Raw genomic sequence first — 17,440 nt, 5'->3', positions numbered from 1 at the left:
CAGGTGCTGTGTGGGGCAGTGGCGGGCGCAGGCGACGTGATGGGAAACGCGAGCCGCGTGCGCCGCACACCCCAACCGCACCACGCGCACCGCGTGCTGTAAGTACACCTTACTAACATTCATACATAATATCCTGGTGCGTGAATAGCCCCTTAAATTCGAGCCTACACTCCATCATTTATTTTCTTCGTGTATTCTTAATCCACTTTTTTGAGCTCACTAAAAGACCGGCTTTAAAATTTGTCTGAATTTTTAGACCCCTCATCTCCAATGTTTCTTGGAAATATTTTGCTAGAGGCTTAAGATTATATCTCAGAGACATTTAAACATTTAGCACCTAATAAGGTCATAGACCTTACAAAAATCATAAACAGACGAAAATCAGACATATTAAGACAGCTAGATAATATAATAAATATAATTATATATTTAAAAAAACGTGGAAACATTAGTAAGTACGTACAAAAACATGAAGGCATATAAAAATAAAGAAAATCAAAATTACAGAAAAGAAACACCAACGGCTGTGGAGATTTCTTAACAGTAAAAAGTAATACTACTTACCTAACACACCTATTATTTACGTCCTGACTTTATCATGATCAATTAGATCAACTCTATGATACCAAAAATATGTCATTCAAAATAGACGTACTTTTAAATCGACGCAACAATTAAAAGTAGCTAATAATAAACTATCTAGATTAATACAGTAACGTTTATTAAAAAAGTTAAATTATAGTTACATACAAATTAACCTAATATAAAGTGTGTGAAAAAATTGTGGAAAAATTCTACTTTGATTAAGGCCATCATCAATGAGACTACATTTTGTAACTATTTCACGCGTATAAAACGCTGACTTCGTGATAAAGCGGTCATAGTATAAAAAGAAATATTAAAATTATCTTTACTGTTTATGCTCATCGTTCACGGATGTCCGCTCATTTAAAATTCATTCAATATTATCAATTCGAGATACTAATGTACCTGTTTTAATTAAGCGTTTACTAGACACTAGTGGATACAATTTAAATTTTCTATCAGAAGAGCTCATTTGCATTCCTGTATCTCTTATCTTAAATTACAAAATATGTTATGACTCAGTTGAAATTATTCTTAACGCGGCTTGGTCATGCGCTTGTCAACTATTTGAAAGTTAGTTCTATTTTAAATGTTTCATGCTATTAATATTTTATTGCGTTATCTCGATAATTACTTGCTGCCAATTTAATTATTTCGTACGAAACGAGGGTTAGGACTTATAAAGATCAATATTACATACAAAAATAATTATTTACTTTTAATTTAAGTTTTTAAAGTATGTTTCTCTCATGAACGTAATATATTTCAGAACGGACGAAGAGTTAGACTCGACGGCAGCGTGGAAGCGGTCGCACTGGCGCGAGATGCAATCGATACTGCGGAAGGAAGGCTCCCAAAGGGACGTTGTCGAGTGCTGTCCCTCTGTACTCGAAATGGTCGCCAAGAAAGGCGGCCGAACACCGACCGGCCTTTACGTGGAACTATACGAGGACGGTGAGAACAAGCAGCGGCTCTATGAGCTCTCCTGCGCCCCGGAGGTCGTCGACAAACCCTGTCGTTTCGTCGACGCTCGCCTCTACAACCAATCGAGGTGCGTCCAGAAGTATTCGTATTCCTACGCGCTGGTTCGGTATTCCGCAGCCACGGAGATGCCACAGCGGCATCGGCCCGAAGGACATTTCTCTGTGCCCGGGTCGGGTGGGTGGTCTATGGACTATGTTATTGTGCGTGCGGGTTGTGAGTGTCAAATAACGCCGCCGAAACGTAAGAGTGCACATCGGAAGCGTCTCGAGAGGCACAGGCAGAGGAAGAGGAACAGGCGGTTAGAGGAGGACGACGATACTTGACTTGTGAGTGTCGATACAGTGGACTTTGAACAAATTGCGGAATTCCCGACATAGTTTTTAGGAGGTGAGTCGTAGCATCTGACAATTTATGTTTACAATTGCGTATTTTTGATATAGTACATATGCTGTTTCAATTACAATATATTGAGTCGTTGCTAATTAATCTTAGGCATTATCTAATGTTAAATTGATAGTAATTTTCAATTGGAAGTTTTTAGTCAGATGCTGCGACGATTAGCCTCACAAACGTTACCGATTCCATCAAGTAAGGCGTACGCTTGGTAGATCAACTATCGGTACTTCATTGTATTTATTATGAAATTTTCGTCTATTTAAAACGCTTCTTGTCTTGTGAAATTAACGTCGATCTTATGAAACAGTGCCTTCACTTTGTGCCTTATCTAGCATTCGTAGTTTATATGTCAGTTGTAACTCGCTTTACAGTTTCGTCATTTGTAACACTTCATTTTGATAATACATACACGTTTAATTATTCATAAGTGAATTAAGATGTCCTTTAGTTTTTTGTAAAACATAAGATTTGTTTTTGTGGAACCAATATTCAGTGAATACTATTAGTTACTTAACTTTAACAAAAAAAATTATTCGATGTATAATAAATAATCTCGAGTTTGGATTAATATTTGAACATGAAGTCACGAATATGTCAGTTGAAATTATACATCAAAATTATATTTAATATTAAAATTAATAAGTAGCTTGTAACTGGCACAAAGTGTATTTTTTTCTGAATCACTGCGCATACTATTTTTACAATTTATATACAAGGCATGCAGAAGAGTCGATCGATTAAGATGAGATTATTTTAAATTCGAGTCAACGTTTAAAATAAATCTCTAACTTATAAATGTTGATTATTATCGGGTGTTTAGTTAAACACTAATTGCTCTCTGACAGCAATGATTTGACATTTAAAAAGGAGACAGCATTGTTTAACTAATCACCTACAACGTTTATAAGTAAAGCCATAATTTTCATTTATTCCATCAAAGTGTAGCGCAGTGTTTATTATTCGTTTCATTAATGCTCTCTCATTACTTAAAAATTAAGAATATTTATTCGAGATTTTTTTTATAATTTTTTTTTTGTTATCATATTTTAAAACGTATTTCCTTCGTAGATTTAAGTGTCGAGTCAAAGATCTGTATTATTTTCTATTTTGTAATACTTTTATTGTATTTAAATATTAGCTTCTAAGGATTTATTCGTTTATTTATACTGTGTAATACGAGGTATTCCGATATTTGTATGGATATTGTGTATGTAGAGTTCGCTTCCATAATTATATTAATGTATATAATAACAATAGTATTATGGACTGAGATTATTTTGTGCATTTAAATGTGGTAATGGAATTGTAACGCATCATTTATTTTTTAAATTCTACATAGTAGAAATTAATTCCGTACAGCGCCATCTATCGGCGAGTAGATAACTTTTATTTTACATCAATATCCCACAGATGGCGTAAGAAGCCTCTTTTTAATTTTTTACGCTAGCAACTTACACGACAGTGCCATGAGTTATTTTTTAGGTGAATTGTAATTTAACAACATTATGAAACAATTTAAATGTCGATGTTAAAGATTGTTGTAATGTATGGAATAGTTTTACAATACTGAATTGGACGTACTTATATATTTATTTTCAAATTTTACTCATACCAAATTAAACTTACTTAGACTGTTTAGGTGTGATTTTCAAAATCTACTTAAAATTATTTATTTCAACGCATAATGGAAGAAAATGAGTAAGATTTGTAAAAGTGAATGACTTAACATCACAACCGATGTAAAAATATTTGTTAAATTCAAAAACACAATTTAATAAAATAAAAACTAAAATTAAAAAATATATTTTTATTGTCAAATCTTAAATTTTTAATTATAATTTTTATATCTAATTAATACCAATGCCCCTTTTCCATCTCTGCTATCTAAGGTAATCTATATTTAAAAAAAAACGGTTTTACAATTTTGTAATATTTTTTTTTTTAAATTAAGCAGCGTCGTGATCTGAAAAGAAAATATATTTTTGATATATTTTAATTACTGAAAGACAAATTATTATTAATAATTCGGTATGAGCCGATTCCGACTAAGGATAAATAATTATTGTAACGAAAAAATTATAATACATATCTGATACAACCTGGTAGTATGCGATTTCAGGTCCAAATAGCACTCATTTTTAGTAAACGAATTCGTATTTTAAAATACATAAGGTACATACCCGTTTAAAGTACATAAGGTTTTATGAAACTTACCGAGATACATCGTCGATAAGTACATTAAAACGAAGCCAACAACTACAGCAACGAATTGCGCCATACCCGCTCCACGCTTCCGCTCATGCCAGCGTGCTCGCTCGCGAGGTAATACTTCGCTTACAGTGACATACAGTAAAGTTCCCGCTGCGAGCGACTGAAATTTGAATATTCAAAATGTTCTTCATTTTTTCAAATTAAATTAAATCAACAACTTGTTAGTACAATCAACAGGTATGCGTAAACTAAATATGCTTAACTATGAGCTTACAATATGAGCGCCATATTCGTTTTCTGGCGATGTTGTTGCATTTGTCGATCATAATATAAATTAGTGATACCTAAGATGATGACATTATAGGTAAAATATGACTTAACTTAGCATAATGATCATACTTCCAGAATAATATATTACCTGCATAATAGGCACAGCCAATGAATCATTAAGCACGCTGACGTTGTCCAAAACAGCACCTAAAGCAATACCGCCCGCCGAACCGCCGCTGAACAGCGCCACACACGCGATGTGCGCACACAGGCGACCGGCAGCGCTCGCGCACAACTCCGCGCCCAAGCAGAAGCCTACAACGAACTTGTGACTTGCGACAGCGGCTAGGAGTAACATAACCTAAAAATTTTTTAACGTACATTAAAAAGAGCTTTGATGATCTCAGAAGTCAACTGATATAAAATATCACCAAAAACATTCCCACATTCTATCACATCATAGAATCCTTACAAACATAATAAAACTGAAAATGCTGGTGTAAAAATTATGGCCACAAACATTCGGTTACTATACGGGACTCGGTCTATTCTGCCATTGTTATATCATCGACAATTTTGAGACTGCTTCGTAAAATTATCTAACTATATATATATATATTTTTATTATATATATATATATATATATATATATATATATATATATATATAGTATATATATATATATATATATATATATATATTTTATATATATTATATTGGCATTGTAAGAAATGTCAACCATCGCTTAAATAAACAACACTTTTATAGCGTAACGCGCTACCGACAAGATTTCAGCTGACAGCTGATGTTAACACTCCGTCTAGACCAATAAAACCCTAAGCTATGTTAATATTATTATAATAACACTTCTAACTTCTGCTTATTCATCCAATTATAGACTAAATCTTCCTTACATATGTATATCCATGAACATAAATTCCCTTAAAAGCTATATGCCTCTTTTCCCAGAATTACTAATATATCTATTTTCTACCTTGTTAAGTCTAAAACAATTCTTGGGAGTGACAAAAACCGATTCATTCGTTATATTCTTATCGTTGTTTTTCGTTTCCTCGAGTCTTATTAAAAATTCATTTATTTAAAAATTTATTATTTTAATTCTTATTAAAAATTCATTTATTTAAATGGTAAGTGGTCACTAACGCCCAAAGACATTGGCATTGTAAGAAATGTTAACCATCGATAACATCACCAATGCGCCACCAACCTTGAACTAAGATTTTATGTCCCTTGTGCCTGTAATTACACTGGCTCACTCACCCTTCAAATCGGAACACAACAATATCAAGTATTGCTGTTTTGCGGTAGAATATCTGATGAGTGGGTGGTACCTACCCAGACGAGCTTGCACAAAGCCCTACCACCAGTATTATTAGTATATTAAGTTTGTGGTACGGGTGACATGAAAATGTAGTAAGCCCCAAAAGCTTTTTATCGTTATTAAAAAAAACGAAAGGGATTTACTGAAAAATAATGTGTAAATATTATATATCCAATTTTTGTCTCGATAACCTATAACGTAATATACGCATATAAAAAATGGAAAAATTAGAGGACATTTAGTGATTTTTTGGTATCGATTTTTTTTTTATCTTTTACGTTTTTGATCAAACTCTTAAAATTATTACGTAGTTATACAGTCATACAAATGTATACTCTGCTAAATGAAAATATTAAAATATTGATAATTTACTAGTTAACTCAAATTTAGCTTTTAAGATTATATTTAACATGCCACAAACACAGTTAATACTGCATGTATCGAAGTATATTCTAAAAAGTAAAAAGGTACTATTAAATATATTTAAATACGTGCATTTGCATGAAGCAGTCGTTAGACAGAGTAACCTTGAAATGATTTGACCCAAGCCAACGGTTCGCTACAGATAATAAGGATAATGCAGCAATCGCAAAATAAACTGATAAATGGCAAAGTTCGAAACTGTCGAATTTAATAACGAATGTTTTTCATATTTTTTGACATAAATATAACATTATACAAGCAATATCATTAAAAATATTATTTTCTCCAAGTTTCAATATTTTAAATTTAAATCGATTTGTTAAAATGAACGTTTGCTGTTGTCAAATTTAAGGTTCTTCAAAAAAGGAAATCGAAAAATCTGCTTCTACAGATAATTTATTGACAGAAAAATCCAAAAACTTCTATTTAGTCTAACAAAAGGGTTGAAATCTGCAGCCCTATAATATAGCTACTAGACGTACGAAAATGTCTCAACTGTCCCTAAGTGGGGAGGAACCCTTTAGGGTTTAGGTAGCCCCGTAAAATATTCCCAAAAAGCGTTGACGTCAGACAGACGGTCAGCCGTAAGTTTGACAAATCATTAAAGTTAAGTTAACAGACTGCACTGACTCCTAATAGGATAAGATCGAGCGAGTGATAAAACAAGAAACTTTAAAACAAAGTTAAAACAACGATATACAAAAAAAAAAAAATATTTATTAGCATAAGAGAAATAACAAACCAACCTCGATACTTATATTCGAAACGATACCTATAGAGTAAATTCGGGAAAATCCCTCAACACAAAGTCATCGCGTGCTTAACAAATGAATTATTTTGTTTATTCTAATCCTTATATAACTAAGATGTATATTTAAATTAATTCTTAATAATAATAATTTTTATATAAAATTAACTCGATTTCATTTTCGACAGAAGCCTTAAACGTACGTAAGGACATGTTTAGTTTCCTATCGGTAATGTGGAATTGTTGTTGTATTTACTGTCACACTAATAGCTTACATAATACACCCAAGTTTTGTTGTATGAAATATCTGGTGAGTCGCCCTTATAAGAAATATTATAATAAATGAATCATAAATATGGTATTTACTCAACTATTTGGTCTGAAACAAATTATAACATATATTTAGAAATTCGTAATTTTTTAAGTACACGTAAAATAGCCGTCGCCTTTAAATGACACTAAATATAAACCTTAATAAAATTTCTGATTGATAATAAGCTAATCTGATTATATCGAGTTTGACAGTTTCGTAATTTTGTATCTATAGTTGCATCAGAGGTTACAAACGATTGATAGATTCCATTTTATGGCAAATAAAAAAATAAAATAAAATTATAGCCAAATCCTTAGAGCAGTTTCGGAGATAAAGGATATAAATAATTTAATATTGTAAAATTATACTTAATAAGCGTCGGAAAAAGTCAAATGATATACAATTTGTTAAATATTATAAGCAACGAAAAGTGAAAATATATAACTTATAGAAATACTAAATACCTTACGTGAAACTTACCTGAGAAGCACTTTCTTGCAAACCAATTGCCAACCCTTCCAATAAACTGTGCACGAACAATGCACATAATAAGCCGATAATTCCAGACGAACTCTTATTGCACGGTTCCGTGTGACTCACGTGACACATCCTCGGATTCCCCGTATCCCCACAACATCGCTCCCTCATCTCCGCGTCCCCTGATCTGGTCACCAGAAGACTCGTCTCCTCCACAGTCCCATAATTCCTCATATGACCTCTCTCATTTTCATTAGTACCGTAAAAGAAATGAACAATTTCATCCACGACATACACGAGAAAGAAACCCGCACACAGTAACAACTCTGAGTATTTCGGTAACTTCTCCCTTGCTTCTGGCAAAATGTGTAATAAAGAAGTTGAAAGAAGAACGCCACCGCCGAAGCAGAGTAAGCAGGAGATAAATAGAGGATGTCTTTGTCTTGCATTCTTTGATATGCAAGCGGGAATCATGCCCACTACGAAACTGCCCAGTCCTAACACAATCATAGATATTGCTTTGGCTGTAGTTACATCCATGTTGATATATTAATTCACTCCTTTAATATATTTCACAAGTAACATATGAGACGTGATTCATATGTATTTAATGAATAACATAATATAGTTATTCGCGTCGCGACGTAATTGCTTTAAACTTATAATTGTATCGTTCATTCGTTACACTCCGTTCATTTTATCATTTATTTACACACGTTATCAAATTCATAACACTCACACACGTGTTATCTATGAATTATTTCCTTGACTGTATTATGTTTAATCGAATTTAAAAAACGTCCGCGTCATTTAAAACATTGATTCGTAATGCCAGCTTACCCTCAAGGAAATGCTGGTAGAATGTAAACCAAATGATTTTAAACCTTACTGGTATCGTAGAGAGTTCAAAATCTACATGTCAGCTATTAAGATCCATTTCGCAGTGTATTGGAATTTAATAGCAGGACAACTTATTTTACTATAATCCTAAATAAACATGTGCCAGTTTTCACAGTCAAGCGAACAATGAAGAAATAAGTAGCACAACTAATGTTTTTTTATTATTTCATACGTGCCTTAATAATGAAAAGCCATAAGTGCCATATATAATGTTTACAAAATAATACCTAATTAACTATAACAACCAGAACGTAACCTTTTAAACCAATGAACATGTTTCAATTTTAGTACCCAATGTGATCATATCTTGTGCGGTCCTTTAAATTACTAAGTATTTTAAAGTTCGTAATATCAAGTTTTTATTTGTTTTATTTTCGACCTTCAGATATACATACATTGCAAAGTTTTAATGCTATTTTAAGTATACTAACTATTTTGTCAAAGTCAAATTCACCTCATGGCGTACCTACATCATTACACGTATCACCGACTTACCGAGGAGAGCCACATTTGTAAAAAAGCCGAGATGGCCCAGTGTTAAGAACTCATGAATCTTAACCGATGATCGTGGTGAACCCGGGCAAACACCACTGAATTTTCATGTGATTATAATTCTTCTCGTGCTTTGCGGTGAAGGAAAGCATCGTGAGGAAACCTGCATGTGTCTAATTTCACTGAAATTCTGCCACATATGTATTCTACCAATTCGCACTGGAGCAGCGTGGTGGAGTAAGCTCCAAACTTTCTCCTCAAAAAGGGAGAGGAGGCATTCAGCCCAGCAGTGGGACATTCACAGCCTGTTACAGAACTATTTTGTTATATATAAAAAGTTAAAAAAGTAAACTAATTCTTCGTAAATATCGAAATGTGTGTAGGTCAATGGTCTTCGCTCCTTCGCCAGAGCGTCACGGTAGCATGCGCAAGCGATCCCGTGGCGCTCCTCGTTAAGACGGGAAGGGTTCCGCTGGTTTTTTAGTGGGTATTCCGATGTTCGGGGTGCACTCGGCGCCTTGGACACCGGCGAGCGCTCATAGCCCTCCACTGTTCCCGTGGGGGAAAAGCGTAATGTGTTTATCAAAGTCAATACCGCAATGGTTTACGGGCCTTGACCCCTTGGGCTATTGTCATCTCCACAACCAACACAAGTTGTACGCTTAACTTCCATTACACATCAGTACGAATTGATATACATGGCAGAATTTCATTCGACACATGTATGTTTCCAAACGATGTTGCCTGGCCAGTCGAACACGAGTTAAATAATATGCACTGAAAACTTTAATAGTATAATATGTTATTTATTTCTTATCTTACAATAATATATATTTTTAAATACAATAATCATTTTAATTAATTTAATTTTCGATCTGGGTCTCATTTTCATTTCTATGATTAATTGTATATATCAAAATCACCAGTTTTGTCTGTAAAAGCAAATTGGAAATCTGTTTGAGCTATATTTTCAAATCTTGAGTTGAAATACATAAAATGTACAGACAGTTGTGCTACACACCTGATATATTTATAGTATAGTATAGTATATATGTATAGTATTTTCTATTTACTATTCGTTTTATAATTAGAACTAGCCACAAATAAGAATATAAATAAAAAAAGAAAGCTTTTTCCGCATTTGCATTTTTGCATTTCCTCTTACAACCCGGGTTCCTTCAAACGAGGCGTGAAGAGGCATCTTGCGGGCCGGCAAGGCGAAGGCGGCTAGTGCAGAACGTTTTTCCCGTCTGTACTGGCCGTCGTCTTGTTTGGACTCTACTACCACTTACCATCAGGTGGAGTAGAGTCATTTGCCCTCCCGGCGAATATAAAAAAAAAAAAATTGTTATATCAAACTATGCGAATTAAATCGTGACAGGTAATAAAAATGAATGATTTAGTATTATCTATTTACTATTTATTTTATAAACAGAATTAGCCACAAATAAAAACAGCAAAAAGAAAAAAAACTTTACCCGCATTTGTCATGTCAAACTATCCGATGTAAATTGTGACAGATAATAAAAATGAACGATTTATTACATAAACATGGATGCGCCAACGTATTTTCTGTTCCTGAAGGATTGAAGGAACTTATGTCCGATGTAACACGAGAAGTGAGTTGTATAAGTAGAAGGCTATGAATAAATATAATATAATAAAATTCAATCTTGTCTGCTACTCAAGTGCTCTCAGTACTACTTTTTGGTTTTTAACTAGTGTTCATTTATTTTTGGAGCCTGTAAATACTAGGTGGTAGGGCTTTGTGCAAACCCGGTTATTTTTCCATCTACTCATCACATATTCTACTGCCAAACAGTAGTGCTCAGTATTGTTATGTTCCGGTTAGAAGGGTTAGTGAACTAATGAACTATAAGAACAAGGAACATAACATCATAGTTCCTTAAGTTTCTTAGGTGACGGTTTGGAGATATAAGGAATGGTTAATATTTCTTAGTGTCCAAGAGTGGTGGTGACACTTACCATAATGTAGCAATTTGCCAGTCTCCAGATATGGATATCTATTTAAAATACAAAAATGCCTCGCTTTTTGTTTGAGTATCAGTTTACCACTATTACTATAATTCAAAGAGATGATTTGTCATTTGTATTAATAACAAAATGTATCTATTTTTATTATGTATTAGACATAACATTTAGCTAAATATGAGTTAGCAACAGCCCTTAAATAAAGCATTACATTGTACATGTTGCAGAATTTCATCCTATGTGTATTTTCCATCGCCTCACTATTGATATTTTCCAATGATATTTTCCATCACGGCCGATCAAGAAATGAATAATAAATAATTATAAGGCACATGATAACTATGTAGCGTTTGTAATAATTACCTACGAGCTCAGATTAGGATACACCTGATCTCTCATGACTCTGGATCATCTCAGGTTTTTTCTGACCGTGTTCATAGCAATATCAGTAAACTTAAACTAGCAAAATCTCTTTCAGCAAGCTTCGACGTGATGATACGTGCTGCCTGCAAGTTCTTATGTGACACCAATTTTAAATATATTTTTGAAGATTTAAAAATATTACTTATAACCCTTTAGAGCTCTCCTAAATATAATAAATTTGATTATATGTTTACTTCATTGATATATAATATTATATCAATGAATTTAATAACAGCATTGATTAATTATTTATCAGCAGTTATTAAGACTTGTAAATAGTCATTTAATTAATTTGATTATTATAATTAATGTCGAATATAATTAAAGATAATACATGACTGCAAAACTAATCTAATAAACCATGACTATAATTTATTTCTATCACTTGCAAATTAAATATTTTTTCAGGTTTTGCGTGAACAGCCTCAAAAAATTTACGATTTTATTTCTAATTACTTATCCGTGCTACTCATAACACGAGAACATGGAATCATGGCGGTAAAGATCCTGGATGATCTCTGCGATTGCAGACCCACAGTATCAGAGCACTTGATACAAGTGGGACTACAGATAGGAGAAGCGCAAATTTTATCAGAAATAATTAAGGAAGAAATTGATGGATTCCAGGCTAGTGAGGGAAAAGGTAAAACAAAATAAAAATCTTCATCATCCAAAATTACATGATTGTTTACAATTTTATGCATGAAATGTTTTATATTAAAGATGGGTGACCTTGTATAGCATCGCAGACCTAGACAAAGTCGTATAGCGATTGTCGATTTCATTATAGAAAACCTCAAAATATATGGGATAGACATATGTATTCGATTTATCACGTGATCTATTATTTACGTTTTGAATAATTAACTAAAAACGATTTTCGAAATCACGTCCTTCAAGATTTTCAATGGTTACCAGAGTATTTATAATAGAAAAAAAATCAGACTTTGTGCCATTTATTTACAAAAGTAATTAATATGTCTTCTGTGGATAAAAACAGCATTGATAATGGTACTGGCAAGCTATACATTACTGTTCATGTCCTAATATATTAATTGGCAGGCCCATTTCTCAGTCAATTTCGTTAATCATGAAAACGTGTCACTATGGTGTATGATAATGACGCTTTGTTTGGGGGAATATGTTACGTAATATAATCTTTATGATTAGGACTATTAACTATTTATTACATTTGTCTTGCAATGCCAATGTTTCTACGAACCGAACAGTATTTTGCTTGGTTCGCTTATCGATAGTAAGCCAAATTAATTTTCTAACTGATAATAATTACAATAAAACCAAAAAAAGAATACTAAATTTGCTTATTATTATTTTCTTGTCAGAAACAATAAAAGAATATGATATAATGAAGAAGATTCTTAAAAAAATCCCGTTAGATGAAGTAATGGCGGCCAAGGTGTGTCAAGTAGCAAGGAACGCGTTTCGCGACTACTGGTATAGGAAGCAAACAATGGAAAAGGTATAATTACTATAATACTCCAACTCCACGTTTTAATAAAAGTGCACAAATCCTACATTATCCAAATCATTAACGTGGCAATGTCAAGTGACGAAATCATTCACAATACTAAAATACCTCAATTAAAATCTCATGTACAAAACTGCATAATCTATAAAATTATTTTAATGTAAACTGTAGTAAGAGAACGGGTAATTTGGCAATAATTGATCGTAAATGGTCACCACCGCCCATAGACATTGACGATAAAAGAAATATTAACAATTCCTTATATCGACAATGCGAAAATAACCTTAGGAAGTAAGATGTTATGTCCATTGTACCTGTAGTTACACTGGCTCAACACCCTACAAACCAGAACGCAAAAAAATAATATTACTGTTTAGCGGCAAAATAGCTGGTAAGTGGATGGTGCCCATCCAGACAGGCTTGCACAAAGCCCTGCCACCTATGTCACTATACCTTTTGTGAATTTTTCAGCTTAAAATTAAGCCGAAAGAACCGTGGGAAGTCGCTGCACAAAGAACATTAGAATTGTACAGAAGAACCAAGCCATCTCCGAGTGAACTGATCAGGGCCACTGAGAAAATACAGGTCAAACTGAATTACTAAGTAATCGAATATCCATCAAAGATCAATTGCACCTTGACTCCAATATTAAGTGATATGTTTAAATTACTATTACTTTGTTGTAAAGTAGATCTATATTATGTTTATGATAAAGCTGGACAGTTTTTATGATCGAACGCGCTGTTCTCATGACTACCAGGTCGATTTAAATAATTTGCCTTAGATCTTACAATTTTTGAGATAGGTTTACGCTACAGATTTGTAACCATAAATAACCACCTATGTCCTATATAGCAAACTGTAAGAAACGGTAATGTATTATTATGTAAACCAAATATAAGGCAAATGAAATAGCAGGTTACAGCTAGTTGCTTTATATAATATACGTTTTCATCAACACTTTTAGAATATTTTACATATTTTTTACTGAAAGCCTACTATAATTATTTATTCTTACGAATCCCGCTTATTTTTAAATAATAAATTGTGCTTACATTTCATATTGTTCGATGGTACACAAAAAAATCGTGGGGAAAAGTTCATTTTACCAAAGAAATTTTTGAGGTATATTTTTGCAGTTTTTGTGCAGCATTTTTGAATAAATATTGCTTGAGTTGAGATGCGCAGAAGGAAGAGGTGTTTTGCCTTACCAAGAGAGATTGTTCTTTACAAGCCTTACGGAAATACTTACACAAGCAATATATTATACGTCATGACGTATAATATATTCCTTGTGTTTCCGGTAATTAGGCACGACTACCGGTATTGGTAAACCAATGTATTAGATTGTATTGTAATTAAAACAATTGTTTCGTATTATTTTATATAGAACCGTTAATTAACAACATTAAATATTATAGTATATTGCTACATTAAAAAAATTAAATTAGTTATTTGAAATTTATATAGGCCGCTTATAGAGGATACTACGTTCGTCGAAATCTCCTACGTCATTTAAGACCTAAATCCAAAAGGAAGAGTCCTAAGGTAAATTTGCCGGGACCTCCGCTCGATGTCGCAGCCTCTAGAGAGATTGACTTAGGACCATTATTGGTGAGCAAATTTTAAATTAAAAAAATGCAATGATAATATTAATTTTCTATATCACACTAATTGATTGTATGAATTTCACAATAAATGGTGCTACGCTTATGGAATTTTTTTGTAGATGTAGAATGAATATATAATTGTTTAAAGATAACTAAAATCTCTACGTGTCATCGTTAAGAAGTATTCGAGAGAAAGTCGTTACATATATTACTTTTTAATACAGAATATAAAAGTTCGTGAGGACGACATCAATGCAATGTTTAATGAACACGCAGCTGAAAAGCTGGGACTGCCGTACGATCCAATGAGAGCGTTAACGCATGTCCCTGATGAAGAATATGTTGAAGAAACTGATTATTCATTACCTCAGGACAAGTTAACCAGGGTTTCGGAAATACAATCACAGATTCCGATGACGTCGAGTGCTATTGGCTCTCATAGTCGAGCACCAAGTGCTGTTCCAAGCCAGCTATCTGAGGGTGCCTTGTTTTTAATTTATTACATTTTTTATTTATCGTTATTTATTCAATTTAATTTAAGGCTATTACGATATTATTATTAAATATTTATTAAAATCAAAGAACATTAATATTTCTTCACACAACTAATCATATATTTCTGAATCACAAAGAATTAAAAAATGGTTCTTTTCTATCAGGAAAACGCCAGAGTCGCTTACCAAGTCAAGCAGATGCGATTCGTAGCCGAATAGGAAGTAAAGTCGACGCTGTTGAAACTATTCAAAAAATTTCATTCTCAGAAGTAATGTGTATAACAGTATTATATGTTACAATTTTAACACTGTTGTAACAGAGTCAATTCAATATATACGTATTATTACTGCAATTTTTCAAAACTAAATAGCTGTTTCTTAAAGGGTTTGAGCATGATCTACAACTACATAAACGATCTGGGTAAAACGTTTGCTGATTTGTAAATTTTTTTTATCTGAAAGTCAATATACTTTAAAAAAACTATTAAATGTCCAGGTTAGGACTTAGAGACCCAAGGTCCAAAATTTCCTTGACATTTGGGGCTCACCCTTTACGAAATAAAAACAAATTACAAAAAAATAAAATAAACATTACTATCTACTACTTACATAATTTACTGGTCCAACTGAAACTTTACAACATTGGCTTATAAATATACAGTCAAGCCCGCACCCTGTGAACCAAGGTGCGAAAAAGGTGTGCATCACACCTTTTTTCACATTAATACGTAAAAACAGAAAAATGAATAAAGAAAAATGATATGGCTGGCTGCGAGGGCTGGAAGGCATACTGGTGCCCTAGTATGTTGTAAGCTTAGGCATAAATGCGGGGCACAAATCATTTGATGACAAAAGATGATGATGGATGCCAGAAAAGCTGAATCTTGTACATAATATCTTTTCTTATTTTAGTTTTTACCATGACTTTTGTTTATTCATTTTGTTTTTTATTCTACTTTTTGATCAACTGGTTGAATAAAAGAGAATGGCATTTTGTACGTCTGGCTTTGCATAGTTTGTGCTAAAAATAATAATATGGCAATATATTCCACAAATTCAGAAATGTGTCTCAATTAAACTAAATGTAAATGTTACTAGCCTTATATCATAGTAACCATTGAATTATATAATATTATCCAGGATTGCCTAGAGCCTGGAACATGTAAATCTTAATGCGTGTTCAAACTTGGACAAGCAGCACGGGGCTTTCATTTGGTAAATTGGTGTTTAAATTCATATCATGCTCGCCAGTGAAGTAGAAATCATCGTTAGGACAAAGTGTCGGATGAAAATCGGTTACATGTGTATCCACCAATTCACATTGGAGCATAGTGTTGGAATAAGTTCCAAGCTTTAAAAGGAGAGGAGGCCTTTGACCAGCAGTGGGACATTTACTTTACTTTTTTGACTGTTAAAGATTTTTATCCCTATTGTTATATTACTGTTGACAGGTACCGCCGGTACCGGTAAATACTTCGGTATTTGCAGATGATCTAGATGTTATAGGTGATGTTGAAATCAAAGAAGTATTAGCGCCGGATACTGTCGAACCTTTTGAAACTGATGTATTGGAATCTGAAGTTCCAGAAGATATACCCGGTAATGTTGGATCTAGGTTCCTTTGTTTTTGAAGCGTCAATAGCGCAATGGTTTACGGTCCGTTTAGCGATGTAAAAGTCGCAGGTTCGATCCTCCTTACACAAACTTTACGATTAATTGGAGGGATAAATTGGAAAATTAGCAATTCCTTAGAAAAAACGGACGTTGCTATTATTCTTTTTTTGTGAATGTAACGCTAATAGTTGCGTTAGAAGAAATGTTCCTATGTCATCGAAATATTAAAATCCACAGCGTAGGACTTTTACCATACCATCAGGTGGCCAATGGGCGCATCCACTTTTCTTAAATAAATAAATAAACTGCAAGAGGTGTATAGTTAAGCATCTTGACGACCGAAAACAAAAGAATGATTTGTATTTGATATCTATAAAATATTTTTTCTTAAAAGATCATAAAAAACGTAACTTTAGGCTCTGACAAGACTTAACTCTACAAACCCGTTGTCATATAGATGATCGTATTGAAGATACTGAAGGTGATGAAGGAAGTGCACCAATAGAAACCATTCCATCATCAGCTCCTGAAACTGCTAACACTACTGATGTTGAAGACGAAGCCGTAGAAGAACTGAACGTTACTGATGAAGGAGAAGGTTAACAAATTGATGACGACGATAATAAAAGCACAATCCAGAAAAAAATAGTTTTTTTTTATTATGAATTTTTATATGT

At 33.2% G+C, this 17,440-nt stretch overlaps 3 protein-coding genes across 7 annotated transcripts in view; 2 read left to right on the top strand and 1 right to left on the bottom strand.

The window, feature by feature from the left end:
• Positions 1 to 3,691, top strand: part of LOC126773426 (uncharacterized) — a 214,030-nt gene extending 210,339 nt beyond the window's left edge. For all 5 annotated transcript variants that reach the window (XM_050494380.1, XM_050494378.1, XM_050494381.1 and 2 more), the window contains 2 exons: positions 4 to 98; positions 1,355 to 3,691. In XM_050494380.1, coding sequence (XP_050350337.1) covers positions 4 to 98; positions 1,355 to 1,892 — 633 coding nt within the window. In that variant the 3' untranslated portion in view covers positions 1,893 to 3,691. The remainder of the gene's footprint in view (positions 1 to 3; positions 99 to 1,354) is intronic.
• An 81-nt stretch (positions 3,692 to 3,772) lies between these two features.
• LOC126773406 (zinc transporter ZIP1) lies at positions 3,773 to 8,587 on the bottom strand. Its single transcript, XM_050494347.1, has 4 exons — positions 7,753 to 8,587; positions 4,595 to 4,807; positions 4,180 to 4,336; positions 3,773 to 3,928 (listed from the first exon to the last, which is right to left on the bottom strand). Exons 1-4 carry the CDS (start codon positions 8,287 to 8,289, stop codon positions 3,912 to 3,914), a joined length of 924 nt encoding a protein of 307 aa, XP_050350304.1. The 5' UTR covers positions 8,290 to 8,587; the 3' UTR covers positions 3,773 to 3,911.
• Positions 8,588 to 10,670: 2,083 nt separating this feature from the next.
• On the top strand, positions 10,671 to 17,439 carry LOC126773487 (uncharacterized). The gene is made up of 10 exons (XM_050494440.1): positions 10,671 to 10,760; positions 11,965 to 12,199; positions 12,900 to 13,036; positions 13,334 to 13,336; positions 13,517 to 13,630; positions 14,516 to 14,659; positions 14,880 to 15,135; positions 15,315 to 15,418; positions 16,601 to 16,748; positions 17,221 to 17,439. Exons 1-10 carry the CDS (start codon positions 10,671 to 10,673, stop codon positions 17,364 to 17,366), a joined length of 1,377 nt encoding a protein of 458 aa, XP_050350397.1. The 3' UTR covers positions 17,367 to 17,439.
• The last annotated feature ends 1 nt before the right edge of the window (position 17,440 follows it).

This window comes from Nymphalis io, chromosome 14 (assembly GCF_905147045.1).
Source record: "Nymphalis io chromosome 14, ilAglIoxx1.1, whole genome shotgun sequence".
Taxonomy (NCBI): Eukaryota; Metazoa; Arthropoda; class Insecta; order Lepidoptera; family Nymphalidae; genus Nymphalis; species Nymphalis io.
Note: the sequence above shows the minus strand (reverse complement) of the source record. Positions and strands in the feature narration are given on the sequence as shown.